We start from the raw sequence: 21,683 nt of genomic DNA, 5'->3' as shown, positions 1-21,683 counted from the left end.
ACTGAAAAATCAATTAAAGTCTCTGTCAGAGAGGAGCATAAAAAATAAAACACCACAGAAAAACAGAGCACTGGCAGGACATTACATAGTGTATATTATCAGCTGCCATCATTATGTTTTTGCTTAAGAATTTTATTATTTTCTATTTACATGTAGAGATGGTTTTCAACATTTGTTTTTATAAGATTTTGAATTCCAAATTTTTCTCCCTCTCTCCCCTCCCTGCCTCCTCCCCAAGACAGTAAGCAATCTGATGTTATATATGTATAATCACATTAAACATATTTCTGCATTAGTCATGCTGTGAAAGAAGAATCGGAACAAGAGGGAAAAACCTCAAAAAAAGCAGAAATAGTATATATCTAGATTCCACAGTTCTTTTTTCTGGATTTGGAGAGCATTTTCCATCATGAGTCCTTTGAAACTATCTTGGACCATTGTATTTCTTGTTTTTGTTTTTTGGTGAGGCAAATTGGGGTTAAGTGACTTGCCCAGGGTCACACAGCTAGTAAGTGTTAAGTGTCTGAGGCCAGATTTGAACTCAGGTACTCTTGACTCCAGGGCCCATGTTCCATTCACTGTGCCACCTAGCTGCTCCCAGACCATTGTATTTCTGAGAAGAGTCAAGTGTATCACAGTTGATCTTCATCAAAACACAGTGTTGTTGATACTGTATACAGTGTTCTCCTGGCTCTGTTCATCTCACTCAGCATCAGTTCATGTATGTCATTCCAGGTTTCTCTGAAATCTGCCTGCTCATTGTTTCTTACAGCACAATTAAGCATTTTTCTAAGAGGGTTTGAATTGCAGGAGAGGTATGAAATGCTAATATAAAGATACAGGCATCAATAAAATGTCTTTTTAACTGCTTAATCTTATTCTTTGACTATTTTTCAATTTAGGATAGGTCATTCTCATGTATTTGTACATGTCTAGCTCTTTAGATATGACTTGAATCAGGAATACTTAACAGCTTCCCTTTTTTTGTAGTGGCACTGATTTTGTTTATGCAAAAGCTTATTAGCTTCATATGATTTCTACAACAATTTGAAAAGGATGCTTTCAGCTGGGGGTATCAGGGAAGAGTTTATGAAGACAATACCACCTGAGCTGAGCATCAACTTTTTTTTTCAAGTAACAAAAATCTGTCTGCCTCCTCCTTCTTGCTGCTCCTCCCTCCACATCTGAGGAAAAAGAAAAAAAAATCCTTGTAATTATGCTTAATCAAGCAAAACAAATTCTCACATTGGCAACGTCCAAAAAAAGTTTCTTTCTGTAGCCCAAGTACATAACCTCTCTGTCAGGAAGTGAGTAGCATACTTCATCACTGATGAGTTCTCTGATTGGTCATTGTATTTGATCAGTTTTTCTTAAGTCTTTCGAAGTTGTATTTACAATGTTGTTGCCAATGTTCTGTTTATTCTCCATCAGTTTATTCATGTCTTGAGTTTCTCTGAAACCATCCCCTTCGTATAGCATAATGGTATTCCATCACATTTGTAACATGTCAAGCCATTTCCCAATTAATGGTCACCCTTTTAGTTTTCAGTAATTTACCACTACAGATAAAGCTGCTATATTTTTGTGCTTTTTGCTCCTTTTTCTCTTTCAGATAGAGTCTTGAAATTTCTCTACAGGTTGTTTTTTTTAGTATACTTTTTTTTGGCAGGGCAATGAGGGTTAAGTGACTTGCCCAAGGTCACACAGCTAGTGTCAAGTGTATGAGGCTGAATTTGAATCTACAGAAGGTTTTAGCAGAGAAAGAATACATTTTAGGCATGGGAGAAAGCTTGCATTGCACCCATGTGGAAGCAGAAAGCAGAATGTTCCTGAACAACTAATAATGGTCTATTGTGCCTGGAATGTAGAATATGATAAAAACAGTATTAAGTCAGATTGAAAAAGTAGTTTTGGAAAGTTAAAGACCTTAATTAAATGCCAGGCTGAAGTATGTGTATTTGACCCTCTGGGTCAAAGGCAGTCCCTGCAGTTTGCCCACTTTGTGTACACTCCCAGTTGTTAATTGCTGACACCTCTTCCCTCTGCCCTCCCTCTTCCTCAAGCAAAAAAAAAAAAAAAAAGAATGAGACAGGAGTCAGGGGAAGTAGCTTTTATTCAAGGAGGACATAGCTACTGCCTCCAGCAGATAAAGTGACATAAATTTTCATGTTGCATCTCTCCAGGATCTTCACATCTTTCCAAGTAATGAGGAAGTGGTGGAATCATGGTCCCAGTGTCTGCCAGCTGTCCCCAAGTGATGCCAGACTATGAGTCCCAGCATACAGTAAGGGCAAAGCTTATTTGTAGCAATGCAACCCAGAGGCCCAGTCACTGCAACGTCATGGCAAGAGGCAGAGAAGGCCAACTCTATCAGCTGGGTGGGTGAAGGTGGTGAGAGCAGAAGGAGGCAGGAGCCAAGTACATCAGAAGTTCAGGCAGAGGCATTACTTCTCTTTGTGCTGGATCACCCCCTTCTGGATCAAGTCTGGGATCTCTACTGCCAGCCAAGGGCCCAACTACAAAATAAGGAATCCATAAATTTCACTCTACACTCTGACCCCAACAGAAATTCTGATCTTGAGAGATTCTTTGGGGAAATCCAGTTCATTTCCAACCCCTTGTAATTCTCTGATACCTTTCTTACACAATCTCTGGCCTTTTCCCCAACACCTATTTATATATACAATCAATAGATAGAGAGAGAGAAAGAGAATCACCATATACCATCACACTTACCCCCAGAGCCATGAGATGAGCCAGTCCAAACTTTGGCACATTCCTAGCCCACAAGGGTTTGAAGTGTTCAGTTAGACATATTTTGCCACCCCTGAGGGAGAGATAAGAAAAGTGAGAAGACTCAAGACTCCCACACTACAGAATATAATAGCAACTGGGAAAGAAATGAAGAGAAATGTCCCTCCCTTGCCTAGTAAATTAGGCCAAGAAAAGGGCCAATGAACTTCCCCCATCCCATTCTTGGCAAAAAACCAAAACAACCCTGACATGAAATCGGATTGAGCTCCCCTTCTCCCAACATTTTCCCATCTCCAATTCAGTCCCAACCTATACATCTTTGCTGTCTTTCCATCCAGTTCAGGGACAGCAATCTCTGGTGCAGTAGAGGGATATGTAATCGGGATCTGGAAGAATAAAAGAGTTACAACCTTTCCTATGGGGTGGGCTGTTGGTTAGCAATGCTTGCCCCAAAGTATCCATATCTGTTCATATCCCAGTTTCATCCCTTCATTCTCATAGTTTTTCCCAGCCCAAGAGTCTAGTCTGCATGTTGAGGGTTCCCCTATTTCCCCCTCCCCCACATTTTCAATCCCACCACACTCACATCAAACTCCAGGTCAAATTCATACTTGAGTAGGTCATGGATGTACCAGCATTTTCCAAACCATCTGTAACAAATTCCAATATTTCAGACCCACTTTTCTTTCCCTCTTTCCTACCCATACCACACAGACTCTTTAGCTGGCCTACAGACTTGGAAAGCCTATTGTGGGGTAAGAATTAGGGTAAAATGGAAACCTGGGAACTGTGTCTGCTGCAGACATAATTAACACTGGGTTAATTAGGAAGGAGGGGGAAGAGGGAAGGCAGCCCTCCATGTGATATTTGGGGTGCCAGACCCCTAGTCACACCCACTCAAATACCCTTCGACCACTCCCCAGAGGTCATACCTACCTAGTCCCTTCCTTGTTGGACTCCAGTCGAAACCAGTCATTGTCAGCATTCTTGTTATTCTCCACATACTAGAGGTACAAAGGGGTTATGGGATCAGAGACTTAAAAGCTGGAAAGCACTTCAAAGGTCATCTAGTCCAACCCAAACCCTGTTGGAACATTTACAAAATTACCAACAAGTTGTAATCCAGCCTTGACTTGAGAATCTCCAGCAATGAGAAACTGGAAAACACTGAAGCAGCTCAGAATTCTCTTATTCTCCTCCTCTCACTTTGGAGAAATGTGCCTCTATGTCCCTTCAGAGTAGCCTAACAATTCCTCTGGCCGTGACCTTTGCCTGTGCTAAGGCTGAGGTCCCAGACAGAAGTGGGAGGGTTTCCCATCAGATAGAGCAGATCGATGGGGATGTGGTACTTGATTTGCACTCAGTCTAAGTGTGGGTCCTAGCTCCTCAACTCAATAGCTATATGGCCATGAACAAGTTACTCAATCTTCTGATTCCCAGACTGTGCACTTGTACATTGGGGATAATCATATTTGCACCACTTCATTTAGAGGAACAAATGAGAAAATGTTCAGAAAGTACTAAAAAGATGAGTTAACCTCTCCCTCGCCCTGGTTTCATACTATAAATCAGATACCCCTTTGAAAAAATCAAGAGACCTTTCTTCAATACACCTAGACAATGATTAGGCTCTGCAAATGACAACAGATATTTCACACACTACAAGCTTTGCAAAGCATTTTGCTGGCAACTATGTGAGGCAAGTACTCCAAATTGTATAATCTGTTTTTTTTACAAAATTAGAAAACTGAAGAGTGGGGCAATTAAGTGAAGTGCCCGAGGTAAAGTATTAAGTGGCAATGCTAGGATTTAACTTAGCTCTTCTGGGCCAGCTTGGCACCCTGACAGTCACAGGCCCACCTAAAACACAAGGGAGCCACAGAATTTCTACTCCACACTTTCACTGTAATGGGAAATTTCATCTGGGGAATTGGAGGGGAAGGTGAGGAGAGAATTTAGTGCTATCTCCAACTCCTTATAACTTTCAGATTTCTTATAGCAAAAGGCTCTTTTCCATGAAACCTATTCTAAGGACCAATTAACATTAAGAGCCTATCTCTAGTGTCAGGCACTGTGCTAAGTATCAGAGATACAAAAAGAGAAAAAAAGGTAAGTCTGCTCTCAAGGAGCTCACAAACTAAAAGGGAAGACAACAGGCAAACTAAGCAAAAATAAATTATATACAGGAAATAAATTGGAAATAATCAACAGAGGTAAGGCACCATAATTAAGAGAGATTAGGCTGGGGGCAGCTAGGTGGCGCAGTGGATAGAGCACTGGCCTTGGATTCAGGAGGACCTGACTTCAAATCCGGCCTCAGACACTTGACACTTACTAGCTGTGTGACCCTCAGCATGTCACTTAACCCTCACTGCCCCGCAGAGAGAGAGAGAGAAAGATTGGAAAAGGTTTCCTGTTGAAGGTGGAATTTCAGTCAGAGCATGAAGGAAGCCAAGGCAGCAGCTGAAGATGACAAGGAAGGGATAGTATTCCATGCATGGGGAACAGCCAGTTTGAAGATGCCCAGTCAGGAGATGGAATGTTTTGTTTGAAGAAACACACAGAGGCCTCTGTCACTTGATTGAAGAGTATGTGGTGAGATGTGTGGTACAAGAAGACTGGAGAAGGGGAGAGTGGGTTATAAAAGGCCAAATAGGGCAGCTAGATGGCGCAGTGGATAGAGCACCAGCCCTGGAGTCAGGAGTACCTGAGTTCAAATCCAGCCTCAGACACTTAACACTCACTAGCTGTGTGACCCTGGGCAAGTCACTTACCCCAATTGCCTCACTGAAAAGAAAGAGAGATAAAAGGCCAAATAGAGGATTTTATATTTGATCCTGGAGGTAACAGAACCACTGGAATTGACTGGGGGCAGTAGGGGTTGGGGTGGAGAAGTGACAAGGTCAGACTTGCACTTTAGGAAGATCACCTTGACAGCTGAGTGAAGGGATGACTGAAGTGGGAAGAGACTTCTGGCCAGCAGACCCATCAGCAAATGACTGCAAAATTAAGACCCTTAAAGGTGAAGCCACACAGCTATCTAGGAACACAGCAGAAAAGGAAAACTAGGTTTCTGACTTCCCAGTTTAGTGATCTATACACAACACCAGCGACCTTCCTGTTTGACTAGTTGAGGACCCAGCTTCGGTTTGACTCAATAGATACTTAATATGATTTATATGTATGGCACTGAGTTGCTAAGAATAAAAAGACAAAAATGACAGTTTACTCAGAATGAGGACCTTACAATATTTATGCAGACAAATAATTACAAGATATGTTTAGGAGAAAAACAACACTAACCAGAGATCGAATTAAGTCTTTAAGGGGGTGATGACAAGTAAATGTTATACAGGGAGTCAAACAGGTTGGCTAAAGCATATAGCATTGAGGTAGCCCCAAAAGATAGAGAAGCTGGGCCTGGAATCAGAAAGTCTTGTGTCACCATGGACAAGTCACTTAAAACAACACCAGCTACCTTCCTGTTTTACTAGAGAAGAGCCTACCTTCAATTTAATTCAATAGAGACTTTGCCTTAGTTTCCTCAACTGTAAAATGGAGATGATAACACCTCTATCTCAGGTAAATGAGGTTTTTGTAAAGTACTTAGTATAGTGCCTGTCACATAGTTGGTGCTATGTAAATTTTATGTAAATATATAAATAAAATAACATATTACAAAACACCACTACCATTATCGTTGTTAATTACAGTGTGAAAGGAATAAAATGAAGTTGCAGAGGCCTTTAAAAGCCAGTCTGAGGGGCAGCTAGGTGGCGAAGTGGATAGAGCACCAGCCCGGAGTCAGGAGTACCTGAGTTCAAATCTGGCCTCAGACACTTAACACTTACTGTGTGACCCTGGGCAAGTCACATTAACCCCAATGCCTCACTTAAAAAAAAAAAGCCAGTCTGAGAACTCTGTATTTATCTTAGAGCAGGAAGAAATCACTTAAGATTTTGAGGAGGGAAATGGTTTTGGCTGCATATATACTTTAGGAGTATTAACTGGCAAGCCGTGTGGGGTAATAGACGAAGCGGAGACCGAAATGGGGAGGATGTTCCAGTCGGAGGTTGGGGACCACAGGAGCTGTACACATAAATAAAGGGGCGCCAATTCACGCTACGGAGGCAGAATTGTCAAGTGACCGAATACTAAGAGAAGGCAGAGGCGACGTAAGAGTCGAGGAAACCTTTCGGCCCCGGCACAGAACAGGAACATCTGGAGAAAGCGTGGGTGAAACGGACAAGACCATGAGTTCTGCTCTGGACACGTCTGCTTTGGGCTGCCCGGTGCCTTTCTCCTCCAGGGGCCTCTGGGTGAAACGTCCAGTGGGCGGCCAAGCGTGCAGCTGGAGACGAGGTCGGGGCGAGGAAAGGGGGGGGGGTCATCGATCCGTCCAAGGCTCAAGAAGAGGGCCGAGCGGCCGCCCCCCGGACCAAACCCCTCAGCCGGCCGAAGCGGGCGCCACGCCTCTTTCTGGACCCTCCCCTCCCTCGGGCTCTCTGGGAGCTCCCTGCCCGAGGCTACTGGCCTCCCAGGTCGTTACTCAGCCTTTCGGCCCGAGGAAATGGAGAAGCGGGGCACCGGGAGTTGAGCACCACAGAACTGAGGGCAGGAGGGACACGTCACGTTCCCGCAGGCGCCCCACTAACGCCTAGGCGGGGAGACGATCAGGGTCCGCGAGGCCCTCGGCTCGGGGGGAGAAAGCCTTCTCTTCCACTCTTCCAGTTTCCCTCAAACAGCCGCATCTTGAGGGTCTGGAGGGGAAGTCCCCAAAAAAGCAAAACCGGAAGCAGCTGCTGCCCGGAGCCTATTCCTGAAGAACCTATGTCTCCACCTTCCCCCTCTCCCAACACAGACGACCGAGGAATCGTTACCTACCCGAATAAGAGCCTGATACTCCTCCTTGAGTCGTTGCACCCACAACTCCCGATCCCGGGGCCCGGCGTTCGTTTTCAGCACCGGGATCTCGGAGACAACGCGCCGGGTGGCCTCGTCCGCCATCTTAGATCAGGGCATACGGCGACCCGGAAGCATTCCTCCTCTCGGTCTCCCTAGCCTCCACCATTTTTACTAAGGGAAGCTAGAACGCCATTGGGCAGTGATACTCGTTCGATTGTACTGCCCTTCACCGACATGTACCTGTGTTTGCCCCTCTCCCTGTGAATGGAAAGAGACGAAAAAGGTATTTTCACGGAGGCTTGTCATTGAGGTTCCCCCCCATGACGTACGACTTCCGCTCATGCTCGGTAAAGCTCTTCCTAGAAAAAAAATCTACAGCAAGAGTAAACGTGGCAGCTTCGCCGCAATTCTATCATCTCAATTCACTGGTTCTCTCGAACCCAAGATCCGCAGGATAAACAAAGTTTATAAAGCGCTTTCTCCACCCTCTAGCGCGTAAAATATACACAGACACAGACACAGACACAGACACAGACACAGACACAGACACACACACACACACACACACACACACACACACACACACACCCGGTTCTTGTACGCTGGGACGGAGCTAGACCCAATCAACCAACCAAAGGCAATTCTGCGCTGGTCCTATGATATCCTAGAGTCCCTGTGCCCAAACAAGTACACGTGGGCCCCTTAATGGATTTCTCAGGTCAGCGAGCATCTGTTAGAAGCCCACGATGTGCCAAGCACTGTCCTAAGTGCTTTGGATGCAAAGAAAGGCAAAAACGGCCCTTGCCCTCCAGGAGTTCAGGCTAATGGGGGAGGCATACAAATCTCGATGTAGACCGAGATGATGAATCGGAGGCAGCTTTACCGGGGTAGGCACTGGCATTCAGGGGAACCGGGAAGGGTTTCTTGCAGATTTCATGGATATAGGTACTCGCTCACTTGCTGCAGATGACAACTTACGCACACCTTTTCGTCTAGTGGACCTTCTCTCACAGGGGGTTCGCACCTTGATCTCTGACATTAGGTGGGTACCAATGTAGCACAGTGGGAAAGCTATCCATTTTGTCATTCCTTGCCCTCTCCCTTCCCCAATGGCTCACTTTCCTATTCTGCTTATATATGTCTTTACTCTTATTACTTCTCCAAACATCTCGGGAAGTGCCGAGTGCAGCCCACTTTGCCCACTCTGCTTCTCTCCATTGTAGCCTTGGATTACCCCAAATTTTGAGACCTTCTAGATTGCAGCCACATGTTACCATGGGAAAGATGCAAACTGTATCATGCTTATTGCTCACTGACTGGATATTGAGAAAGAGGGAGTAAAGAAGAACAAAATGTAGCCTGAAAGGTTTTTTTCCCAAGTTATCTTTCATGCATATGTTAAGATTCTACAAGAGAAGAAGGCAAAACAAAAACAATTTTATTCAATGGCTCTCAGATCAAGAAAGTATAAAATAGCTGTAGAAGGAAAGACAAGGGAACAAGCAATTATTAAGCACCTACTATGTGCCAAGCACTATGCTAACTGCTTCATATTCTTATTTGATCCTCACAACAACCCTACAATGTGTTACTACTACCCTCATTTTACAGTTGAGAAAACAAGCACAAGCACTCAAGGGTCAAATGATTTGCCCAAAATTTGAAGAAGTAAAGCTGGATTTCAACTCATATCTTCCCAACTCCAGGCCTAGCCCCCTATCCACTATACCATCTAGTTGGAGAACCAGTGTAAAGGATATTAAGAGAAATTTATAACCAGAAAAAACAAAAACAAAAACAAAAAAACCCATGAACTGGTCACACAGCAAGAGCCTGTGCTTCCATGCATTGATATCCATGTAATAAAAGAGAACAAGAGTAACCCCCCCCCCAATTTGGTTGGATTATGTTGCAAAAATTTCTAAGTTGCAGTGTAGATGAAGAAAAAACAGTCTCCAAGCCAAAATAAAACAGGTTTATTGAGAGAGTTTCACAATAAAGCCGCTGTCAGGTCTAGGATCCAAAGACTCAGAGCCTCAGGATCCATGGATATTTATATACAATGACTCTTCTCACAATTTAACATAATCCAAGGGGCACAAATACAATAGGAAGAAAGAAACCATCAGCCAGATACCAGCAGAGTCACTTGCCATTCTATATACCTTACTTAAAATAACCCTGTTACTAAGTAACAGGTTCATAACATAAGAAGATATCTATTGGAATCTGTATTTGCCATCCCAGACACAGCCTTTCTGGCCTGTATTTCTCTGAGTTGTTTCTCTGCTATCAAGAATTTCCACCATATTGGTTTAATTTTGGCTTTCCAACTTCTCACCAACTCTGATTGGTCCGCTATAGCTCAGAAGTTACTATTTTAGGTATCTAACCTTTAAACTTATTGGTAGCTATACCTAACCACAATTGGAATTGAGATAGTTGAATTTTAGGTAAGTTGTAGACAAGTTGACAATATAGCATTTGCATTAGCTCCTTTCAATATCTATCTTACTTCATTATCATTTCCTTAAGCTGCTAAAGAATATCTAAATATTTTAAATCACAGTTTGTAGTCTACAAACTGATTAACACTACTGTTAAATCACTTGTATCTAAGGGTTGAGGAAAACCTCACAATTAGTTAGAGGAATGGGCATAAATCCTATAGGATGAAGAGGAAGAGATGCATCGCTATATTTATCTTTGAAGGATGAGATGCTAATGCACTCACTTCTAGCAGCTGGTAATCCAATCCAATCAACATTTATTAAACACGTACTTTGTGCCAGGCACTGTGCTATTAAGTATAACTAATAATAATACTATTAATAAAGATAGTCTCTGCCCTTAAGGAGGCAGGAAAGGGGATATTACAGGGAGAGGTGAGAGTCCTTAGGTATTTCTCAATAAAGAATTACACTCTCAAACACAGTCCAATTAGAATGAAAGTGGTCTTTTATTTGGGACTAGAGAAAGTGACCGAGTGGGAAGTCAAAGACTTCACCCCTGGGGAGAAGGGCTTAGAAACATCCTCCTCCACAGAGAGAAAGCAAAAGCTTTTATAGAGGACAGATGGGAAAAAAAATTTTTTTTTATTTTAAAAAAAGAGGATAGATGGGGTATCCACTAGAAAACTGGAAAGTTCCCTTTTGGGGTGAGATGGGGAAAGCTTGGATACTTGTCATATTCCTGAGAGTGGAGAAGTATTTTTTTGAAATGATGGTCCTGACCTTTGAGGTTATCTCTGTCTCCTAGCTCAGGTCAGGTATTATCCAAGTCTAATTGACTATCCTGTTATAGAATTTTATCTCCCCTTCTTAGATGTGTCAGTCCTGATATGCAGTTGGTCAATATAAACTTAAATAGTCCCTTGATTCCTGGATAAGACCTTTCTGTTATCTGGTCATCTTTGGGTTTGCTTCTCATAGGAGAAACTCTTTTTTGATTAATCTTAAGCCCCATGTCATGGTTAAGGGAAAGAATCTTGTTTTATGGAGTTGAAACTATGCAGAGCTGCAGATGCAGAGTGAAGTAAGTTGAAAATAGAATTTCTACTGTCTATAAAGGAAAGTAAAGTGCTCCAATCAGAGGAGAGATGAGGCTGACAGAGACTGTTAGTCAAGGCTACAGTTAGTAGTATGGTGATAAGATTAGAAGTAATGACCTAGGGGGCAGCTAGGTGTCAAAGTGGATAAAGCACCGGCCCTGGATTCAGGAGGACCTGAGTTCAAATCAGGCCTCAGACACTTGATAATTACTAGCTGTGTGACCCTGGGCAAGTCACTTAACCCCCATAGCCCTGCCCCCCCCCAAAAAAAAAGTAATGACCTTATCCTGGGAGGAATTTAATGGATAATTTTGATTTGATTGATGAGATCACAGACTTACTGAAATATTGGAATATAAGGCAGATGGGTAGTTATTGATATGCTCTTGATCTTCATTTTTTGGTGGTAATGATGCAGGAGGCAAAAGGGGGTTAACAGAAAAACCTAAGACCCAAGCTCTAGTTCAGATATGAGCTCTAAGAGGGAGTCAGATCCCAGTTAATGGATAACTTGCAAGTCAAGATGCTAAGTTCTCTTACCCACATAAATCAGTACCCATAACAGGAACAGAGGGAGAGAGGCCATGAAGACCTTAGACTATAACAATGAAAAAATGACAGGCTATAGAAATTTAGACTAAAAATAAATGAAAAATGAAGATGTTTTGAAACTAAGCATGGGAATCAGAAAGAGACATGCGCAGAAAAGGCCAAATTTGTTCCCAGATTTACCTTATGACATGTAAACTCCAAAAAAGGTACCCACCTCAGGGGTTGGCTTAGGACCCCAGGAACTCCAAATTAGGATAAGCCCTCCCCTATATTTCCCAAAGGTGGAGATTATTATAATGAGTAGGACAGGCCCTCCCCTGTACTTCCCTAAGGTGGAGATTATTATAATGAGACTGATAATCAATTTATCCATACAATAAATATAACTGTCTTTTCTTTCACTATTCAAGAGATATCTTTCCACTATTCTGGTTCTCTCCCTGTGGTCACCGACAGTATTGCAATAAAACTTGGGAAACTGAGTCATTGAATCTTATAATTCTTTTGGGATGACTCACGATCAATTTGACCCCAAATTCCATCCCACATCAGTAATAAGGTCTGTGATTTTTTTGCAGTTGCTTGACATCTTCCCTTTCAAATCATTCAAGAAGTGCTCCCTCGGCTCTCTCAAAATGAGAGCCTCCAGCATTGGTCTCTTCTGGATAGATATAATTTTATCAAGCTTTTCTTATCTATGTTTCCTTTAGGGCCATTTTTATTTATTCATGCAGCACATGGGGTACTGTGATGTCCAAATGTCCTATATTCACTGACATTTATGGAGAAAACAGCTTATTATAGAAATCTTCTACTTTTGTCCATTTGTTATTCTCTTTTCTTTTTTTAATTATAAAAGTATTTTATTATTTTCCAGTTACATGTAGAGATAGTTTTCAACATTTGTTTTTATAAGATTTCTAGTTTCAAATTTATCTCCCTCCCTCCTCCCCAAGACAGCAAGTAATTTGATCTAGGTTATATATGTACAATCAGATTAAACATATTTTCTGCATTAGTCTTGCTGTGAAAGAAGAATCAGAGTAAAAAGGAAAAACAACAATAAACAATAATAGAAATAGTATGGTTCGATCTGCATCTAGATTCCACAGTTCTTTTTTTTTCTGGATTTGGATAACATTTTCCATCATGAATCCTTTGGAACTATCTTGGACCACTGTATTGCTGAGAAGAATCAAGTCTATCACAGTTAATCAACACATAATGTTGATGATACTGTGCACAATGTTCTCCTGGTTCTGCTCATCTTACTCATCATCAGTTCATGCAAGTCCTTCCAGGTTTCTCTGAACTCCTCCTGCTCATCATTTCTTATAGCACAATAGAATTCCATTACATTCATATGCCACAACTTTTTCAGCCATTCCCCAATTGATGGGCAACCCCTCAATTTCCAATTCCTTGCCACCAAAAAAAGAGCAGCTATAAATATTTTTTGTACGTGGGGGTCCTTTCCCCTTTTCCATAATCTCTATGGGGAAAAAACCTAATAGTGGTATTGCTGGGTCAAAGGGTATGAACAGCTTTATAGCCCTTTGGGCATAGTTCCAAACTGCTCTCCAGAATGTTTGGTTCAGTTCACAGCTCCACCAACAATGAATTAGTGTTCCAATTTTTTCACAAGTTCTCCAACATTGATTATTTTCCTTTTTTGTCATGCTAGCCAATCTGATAGGTGTCAGGTGGTACCTCAGAGTTGTTTTAATTTTCATCTCTCTAATCAATAGTGATTTAGAGCATTTTTTCATATGGGAATAGATAGCTTTGATTTCTTCATCAGAAAACTGCCTCTGTTCATATCCTTTGACCATTTCCCAATTGGGGAATGACTTGGATTCTTATAAATTTGATTTAGTTCCTGATATATTTTAGAAATTAAGCTTTTATCTGAAGTACTGGCTATAAAAATTGTTTCCCAGCTTTCTGTTGTGAGATTTAAAATTGGATATTAGATCATAAATCTCCCCTCTTGGGGCAGCTAGGTGGCACAGTGGATAGAGCACCAGCCCTGGAGTCAGGAAGACCTGAGTTCAAATCCGGGCTCAGACACTTAACACTTACTAGCTGTGTGACCCTAGGCAAGTCACTTAACCCCAATTGCCTCACAAAAAACAAAACAAAACAAATAAATCTCCCCTCTTTAACCTTTCCCTTAATTTATCTCCCAGACTAGTAAATGGAAGAAGCTTCTGGTTTTCTAGTTAGAGCTTTTAGTGTGTGGTAGTTACCAGGTGATGTTGTTTTGGATAGGAAAGTAGAAATACAAAACAAATAGTCTTAAGTCTAAGCTTAGTCTATATTCCGTATAAAACTCACCAAAAGCCCAAGGCCACCTTTGGGGAGAGAGAGAGAGAGACTGTGTCAAGCGCGTGCTGCTAACCTCGAGCCAGGCTGAGTCGAACTCCAGTCAGCGTCTTTCTGTGCAGCGCAGCCAGGGGACCAGCGGAGCAGGAAAGAGAGCCCACTTCCGTTCTCTCCTTGCCTTTTAAGCTTGCACCCCAGAAGTGGAGTGCTTAGCAGGCAGACTGGCGTGCGTAGCTCATGCCGTTGGTCTCCTCCCCAAAGAGTGGTCCTTAAAAAAAACTGGCGTCTCCCCATTATTGCTAACCAACTGTTAAAACTTTTTACCACACTGTCTCCCTTCTAATTTTGGATACATTACTTCTGTTTGTGTAAAAACTTTTACATTTAATTTAATGTAATCAAAATAATCAATTTTGCATTTCATAATATTCTCTATCTCTTGTTTGGTCATAAACTGTTCTCCTTTCCAAAAATCTTGAGAGGTAAATTATTCCTTCCTCTCCTAGTTTACCTACAGTATCACCTTTTATGTCTAAACTATGTACCCATTTTGACCTTATTTTAGTATAAGCTGGAAGATGTTGGTTTATGCCTAGTTTCTGCCATACTATCTTGCAGTTTTCCAAGCAGTTTTTGTCAAATACTGAGTTCCTATCCCAGAAGCTGGAGTCTTTGGGTTTATCAAAGAATACATTACTAAAGTCATTTACTACTGTGTCTCCTGTGCCTAACCTATTCCATTGATCCTCCACTTTATTTCTTAGCCAGTACCAAATAGTTTTGATGACTGCCACTTTATACTAAAGCTTCAGATTTGGTACAGCTAGCCCACCTTCCTGTGCATTTTTTTTTTCATTACTTCCCTTGATATCCTTGACCTTTTGTTTTTCCAGATGAATTTTGTTATTATTTTTTCTAGCTCTATAAAATACTTTTTAGGTAGTCTGATTGGTATGGCACTGAATAAGTAAATTAATATAAAATAATAAATAAAATAAAATAAAAAATAAGTAAATTAAAATAAAATTGAAAGCAAGAAAACTACAGAATTAATCAATAAAACTAAGAGCTGGTTTTGTGAAAAAAAAAACACAATAAAATAGATAAACCATTGGTTAATTTGATTAAAAAAAAGAAAGAAGAAAAACAAATTACCAGTATCAAAAATGAAAGGGGTGATTTCACCACTAATGAAGTGGAAATTAAAGCAATAATTAGGAACTATTTTGCCCAACTGTATGCCAATGAATTTGACAACCTAAATGAAATGGATAAATATTTACAAAAATAGAAATTGCCCAGGAAAACTGAAGAGGAAATAAAATCATTAAATAAGCCCATATTAGAAAAAGAAATTGAACATGCTATTAATGAACTCCCTAAGAAAAAATCTCCAGGGCCAGATGGATTTACAAGTGAATTCTACCAAACATTTAAAGAAAAATTAATTCCAATATTATACAAACTATTTGAAAAACTAGGTGGAGTGCTACCAAATTCCCTTTATGACACAAATATGGTGTTGATACCAAAACCAGGAAGAGCCAAAACAGAGAAAGAAAATTATAGACCAATTTCCCTGATGAATATTGAAGCAAAAATCTTAAATAAGATACTAGCAAGGAGATTACAGCAAGTGATCACCAGGATAAAACACCATGACCAGGTGGGATTTATACCAGGAATGCAGGGCTGGTTCAACATTAGGAAAACTATCAACATAATCAACAACATCAATAAGAAAACTAACTAAAATCATATGATTATCTCAATAGATGCAGAGAAAGCTGTTGACAAAATACAGCACCCATTCCTAATGAAAACACTAGAAAGGGAAAATAGGTCGAGGAGAGATAATTTGAAAATTATTGGTCTACCTGAAAACCATGATCAAGGAAAGAGCTTAGACATCATCTTCCAAGATATTCTCAGGGAAAATTGCCCTGAAATTCTAGAAGAAGAAGCTAAAATAGAAATTGAAAGAATCTACTGATCACCTCCAGAAAGAAATCCCAAAAGGAAAACTCCTAGGAATATTACAGCCAAATTCCAGAGCTCTCAGGTCAAGGAGAAAATATTGCAAGCTGCCAAAAAGAAAGAATTCAAGTACTGTGGAGCCCCAGTCAGGATAACACAAAATCTAGCAGCTTCTACATTAAAGGACTGGAAGGCATGGAATATATTCCAGAGGACAAAGGAATTGGGATACCAAGAATCACCTACCCAGCAAAACTCATCGTAAGCTTTCAGAGGAAAAAATGGGACTTCAATGAAAAGGAGGACTTTCAGATATTTGTGATGAAAAGACCTGCACTGAATGGCAAATTTGACTTTCAAATACAAGACCCTAGAGAACTATCAAAAATTGGAGTTGGGAGACATGCCTGGGGTCATACAGTGAGTGACTGTCTTGTATCTGAGGCTGAGTTTTGGCTGGGATCCCCCTGGGTCCAGGGCTGATGCTTTGTCCACTGTGTCACCTAGCTGCCCCATGATGATATCTTTAGGGTTAAATTGAGGGGTATGGGGAATACACTGGGGGAGGGGAAAGGGCAGAGGTGAAATCCTACATGAAAGAAATAGGAAAAGGCTTATGGAATGGGGGAAGAGATGGGAGAGGAGCAGGGCAGTAAATGAATTTTACACTCATCAGAAAAGGCTCAAAGACCTTAAACTCATCAGAGTTGCCTCAAGGAGGGACTAACAGACACACCCAACTGGGTGGAGTAATCTATTTAATCTGGGCATTAAATGAGCCTAACCCTCATCAGAATTGGCTCAAAGACCTCAATCTCAGCAGAATTGGCTCAAGGAGGGAATAATGTACACACTCAATTGGGTAGAGTAATCTCTCTAACCCTGCAAGAAAACAGGAGGGGAAGGGGATAAAGAGAGAGGGGTGAAAGAAGGAAGGGCAGATTGGGGGAGGGGACAGACAGAAGCAAATCCCTTTTGAAGAGTGATAGGATGAAAGAAGTGGGATAATAGAATAAATATTATGGGGAACGGAATAGGATGGAAGGGAAGCAGTTAACAATAGTAATCATGAAAAAGAGAAAAGGGGGAAAATTGTATAAAAAATATTTATAGCAACTCTTTGTGGAGCCTAAGAATTGAGAATCAAGGGAATGCCCATCAATTGAGGAATGTTGGAAAAAGCTGTGCTATATGATTGTAGTGGAATGGTCTTGTGCTACAGGAAATGACAAACAGAATGATCCCAGAAAAACCTGGAAAGACTAATGAACATCTATGTATAGTGAAGTGAGCAGAGCTGGGAGGACATTGTGCATAGTGACAGCAGTATTGTTCAATGAGCATGACTTAACTACTCTCAGCAATGTAATGATCCTAGACAATCCCAAGGAACTAATGAGGAAGCTTACTATCCACCCCCATAGAAAGAACTGATAAAAAGAACACTTGTGGATTGCACGTATATAAACTGGTTGCAATCTTGTGGAGGGGGGAGGAGAGGGAGGGAGGGAGAAAAATTTGGAACTCTAAATTTTATGAAAATGAATGTTGAAAACTACCCTTACATGAAACTGGAAAAAATAAAATAAATGTTTGTTGCTAAAAAACAAAACAAAACAAAAAAACACACTAGAAAGCTTAGGAATAGGTGGAGCTTTCCTTAAAATAATAAGCAGTATCTACCTAAAACCATCAGAAAGTATTATATGCAATGGAGATAAATTAGAGGCCTTCCCAATAAGATCAGGGGTGAAACGGGTGTCCATTATTACCTCTATTATTTAATATTGTACTAGAAATGTTAACTTTAGCAATCAGAGAAGAAAAAGGAATTAAAGGAATTAGAATAGGCAAGAAGGAAACAAAACTATCACTCTTTGCAGATGATATGATGGTATACTTAAGGAATCCTCAAGAATCAACCAAACAACAACTTTAGCAAAGTACCAGGATATAAAATAAATCCACATAAATCATCATCATTTCTATACATGACCAACAAAGTCTAGCAGCAAGAGATAGAAAGAGAAATTCCATTTAAAGTAACAGTTGACAATATAAATTACTTGGGAGTCTACTTGACAAGACCAATCCAGGAATTCTATGAATACAATTACAAAACACTTTTCACACAAATCAAATCAGATCTAAATAATTGGAAAAATATTAATTGCTCATGGATAGGCCAAGCTAATATAAGAAAAATGACAATTCTAACCTAAATTAATTTACTTATTCAGTGCCATACCAATCAGACTACCTAAAAATTCTTTTATAGAGCTAGAAAAAATAATAACAAAATTCACCTGGAAAAACAAAAGGTCAAGGATATCAAGGGAACTAATGAAAAAAAAATGCACAGGAAGGTGGGCTAGCTATACCAAATCTGAAGCTTTAGTATAAAGTGGCAGTCATCAAAACTATTTGGTACTGGCTAAGAAATAAAGTGGAGGATCAATGGAATAGGTTAGGCACAGGAGACATAGTAGTAAATGACTTTAGTAATGTACTCTTTGATAAACCCAAAGACTCCAGCTTCTGGGATAGGAACTCAGTATTTGGCAAAAACTGCTTGGAAAACTGCAAGATAGTATGGCAGAAACTAGGCATAGACCAACATTTTACACCTTAACTAAAATAAGGTCAAAATAGGTACATAGTTTAGACATAAAAGGTGATACCATAGGTAAAGTAGGAGAAAACTTGCCATTTTTCTTTCTTTCTTTTTTTTGTGAGGCAATTGGGGTTAAGTGACTTGCCCAGGCTCACACAGCTAGTAAGTGTCATGTGTCTGAGGCTGGATTTGAACTCCGGTCCTCCTGAATCCAGGGCCAGTGCTTTATCCACTGTGCCACCTAGCTGCCCCAAAACTTGCCATTTTAAAAAAAGAATAAAATTGCAGCTAATGCATTAACAAGGGGCAACTAGGTGGCACAGTGGATAGGGTGCTAGGACTGGAGTCAGGAAGACTAATCTTCCCGAGTTCAAATCTGGCCTCAGACACTTACTAGCTGTGTGACCCTGGGTAAGTTATTCGACCCTGTTTGCTTCAGTTTCTTCATCTGTAAAATGAGCTGGAGAAGGAAATGGCAAACCACCCCAGTATCTTTGCCAAGAAAGCCCCAAATCGGGTCAGGAAGAGTTGGACACGACTGAAAGGATTTAATAAAAACAAATGCATTAATATCTCTTGCAGAGGATGAAGAGATAAAGACCTCCTATGAAGAACTAGGTAATTCCCTCCAAATTAATCATCATATACTTTGATAAATACTGGACTGTCACCTTGGGCAATCTCACAGTGCTCTAAGCAACATTTGTTTGTTTGTTTTTTACGGGGCAATGGGGTTAAGTGACTTGCCCAGGGTCACACAGCTAGTAAGTGTCAAGTGTCTGAGGCCGGATTTGAACTCAAGAACTCCTGAATCCAGGGCCGGTGCTTTATCCACTGCGCCACCTAGCTGCCCCCAATCAAGTTTTATTAAGCCCCTACTACATGCTTTATTAGATAGGATAAAGGGGAAGGGGAACTGTTCAAAGTCCCATGAGTTTTCTTTTGTAACTGTAAAGTGATGGGGGGAATGGATGTATTGAAGGAGATGTTCAGTACATTTATATAACTCAGGAGGAGGGATGATATATGTGTCACCTGTGGAATTGTAAGATACACATGTCCATCACCTATTGATGGTATGTATCACACTCTTGAGTGGATAAACTGCAGTGGACTACTCTCTGTAACCTGTTCAATGACTAGCAAGGAACTAGAAACTTCTTGTAACAGGTCAATGCCACTCATGATCCATACACAGAATGTGCATATGCTTATGGACAACAAAAAATCCAGGATATCTGAAAGATGAACATCTCTTGTGAGTGAGCTCAGCAAGTATTACATCTACATAGCAGCCCTGAGTGAAATAAGGCCAGCTTACCAAAGTCCTAGCTGGATACATATTTTTCTGGAGTAGATGCAGTGAAAGGCAGCACCATGAAGCTGGTATCAGTTTTGCTTTCAAAACTAGTCAACAAGCTTATATGTCTACCAAAAGGAGTGAACGATAGGCTCACGACAATGTGATTGCCACTTGAAGGAAAAGTACTACACTACCATCAGGAGTGTGGATGCTCCTACCATGATTAACCCTGATGAGGTCAAAGATATACCTCTATCATCAATGTACCACAAGAGGATCAACTTATAATTCTAGGTAACTTTAATGCAAGAGTAGGCACAGACCACGAGACATGGCAGGGAGTCCTTGAGTGGAATGGAGTCAGAAACAGAAACAACAGTGGTTACTTACTATGGAAACTTGAGCATCTCATGACCTTCTCATCACCAACACTGTCTCCTCTTTACCTAAATGCAATAAAACTTTGTGAATGCACCCTCACAGCAAATATTGGCATTTAATAGGAGAAAAGAAAGACAGGATGTGAATGATAAAGGTGATGTGTGGTGAAGAGTGTTAGACTGATCAGACTCATCCTCTCCAAGATAAATATTCTTATTCAACAAAAGCAGCAGCCCTGAGGCAAGACAACTATCACACTTAATGTCAACAGATTAGAGTACTTCTCCAAATGGAAAAATTTCTTGCTAACTTTGAGGGAAAGCTGAGTCAATGTATGGTTGGCAACAATGGAGCAGAAAAGGAGTGGGCAGCTTTCAGAGATTTGGTGTACAGCACCACATTTACTTATCTTGGCCAAAACACTTGCAAACATCAAGATTGATTTTATGAAAATGATGGAGAAATTCAGAAACTGCCAAACGAAAAATGAGGAGTCTTCATGGTTTACCAGCAGAATAGTTCATCTGTCTTTAAGAAGGCAGTGTTTAATCCCATCAAAAGTAAAGTACAAGCAAAGCTTAAAAAGATGCAGGATTCTTGGCTCAGTAAAAAGGCAGATGAAATTCAGTTTTACTCTGATAGTAACAATCCAAACAGCTTTTATGATTCCCTGAAGGCTATTTCTGAACTACTTAGTGCTGATGGAGTTACAGTTGGTGATAAGGACATGAACCTGGAGAGATGGACCGAACACTTCCATAGTGTTCTCAACAGACTATCATCAGTCAATGCTGAAGCCACTAACTGTATACCTCAGTTTGAAGTCAATTCCTCGGGGCAGCTAGGTGGCTCTGTGGATAGAGCACTGGCCCTGGAGTCAGGAGGACCTAAGTTCAAATCGGACCTCAGACACTTGACACTTACTAGTTGTTCGACCCTGGGCAAGCCACTTAACCCTAATTGCCTTACCAAAAAAAAAAAAAGTCAATTTCTCTTTAGCCAAACTTTCAACTGATGACAAGGTTGTGAATGCCATTAAGTTCTTCTTGTATGGTCAAGTGCCTGGTGCTGATTTGATTCCAGCTGAAATTTATAAGGCAGGGGACTGAAATTTTCCAGGTTATATGGGAAGAGATTATACCCCAGGAGTTCAAGGATGCTTCCATTGTTCTTCTCTATAAAGGTAAAGTTAATATATCGTCCTGTGACAATCACAGGGGTTCTCTCTCTCTCTCTCTCTCTCAGTCATTGCTGGCAAGATTCTTGCCAGAGTCTTCTTTAATAAGCTTCACCTAGAAGATGGTCATCTACCTAAGAGCCAT

At 40.8% G+C, this 21,683-nt stretch overlaps 1 protein-coding gene across 3 annotated transcripts in view; it reads right to left on the bottom strand.

Moving 5' to 3' along the window:
- Positions 1–2,095: 2,095 nt before the first annotated feature.
- The window catches only part of UFC1 (ubiquitin-fold modifier conjugating enzyme 1), a 36,317-nt gene continuing 16,729 nt past the window's right edge, over positions 2,096–21,683 (bottom strand). Inside the window, exons 2-7 of one of the 3 annotated variants that reach the window (XM_043964678.1) lie at positions 7,639–7,917; positions 3,691–3,758; positions 3,341–3,404; positions 3,064–3,140; positions 2,737–2,827; positions 2,096–2,516 (exon numbers count right to left, since the gene is read on the bottom strand). In XM_043964678.1, the coding sequence (XP_043820613.1) occupies positions 2,445–2,516; positions 2,737–2,827; positions 3,064–3,140; positions 3,341–3,404; positions 3,691–3,758; positions 7,639–7,761 (495 nt within the window). In that variant the 5' untranslated portion in view covers positions 7,762–7,917 and the 3' untranslated portion in view covers positions 2,096–2,444. Of the gene's footprint in view, positions 2,517–2,736; positions 2,828–3,063; positions 3,141–3,340; positions 3,405–3,690; positions 3,759–6,946; positions 7,513–7,638; positions 7,980–21,683 lie in introns of those variants that run through there. The other 2 variants (XM_043964677.1, XM_043964679.1) reach the window with 2 other exon arrangements.

This window comes from Dromiciops gliroides, chromosome 4 (assembly GCF_019393635.1).
Source record: "Dromiciops gliroides isolate mDroGli1 chromosome 4, mDroGli1.pri, whole genome shotgun sequence".
Taxonomy (NCBI): Eukaryota; Metazoa; Chordata; class Mammalia; order Microbiotheria; family Microbiotheriidae; genus Dromiciops; species Dromiciops gliroides.
The sequence above is the reverse complement of the archived record's forward strand: the minus strand, read 5'-3'. Positions and strand labels throughout refer to the sequence as shown.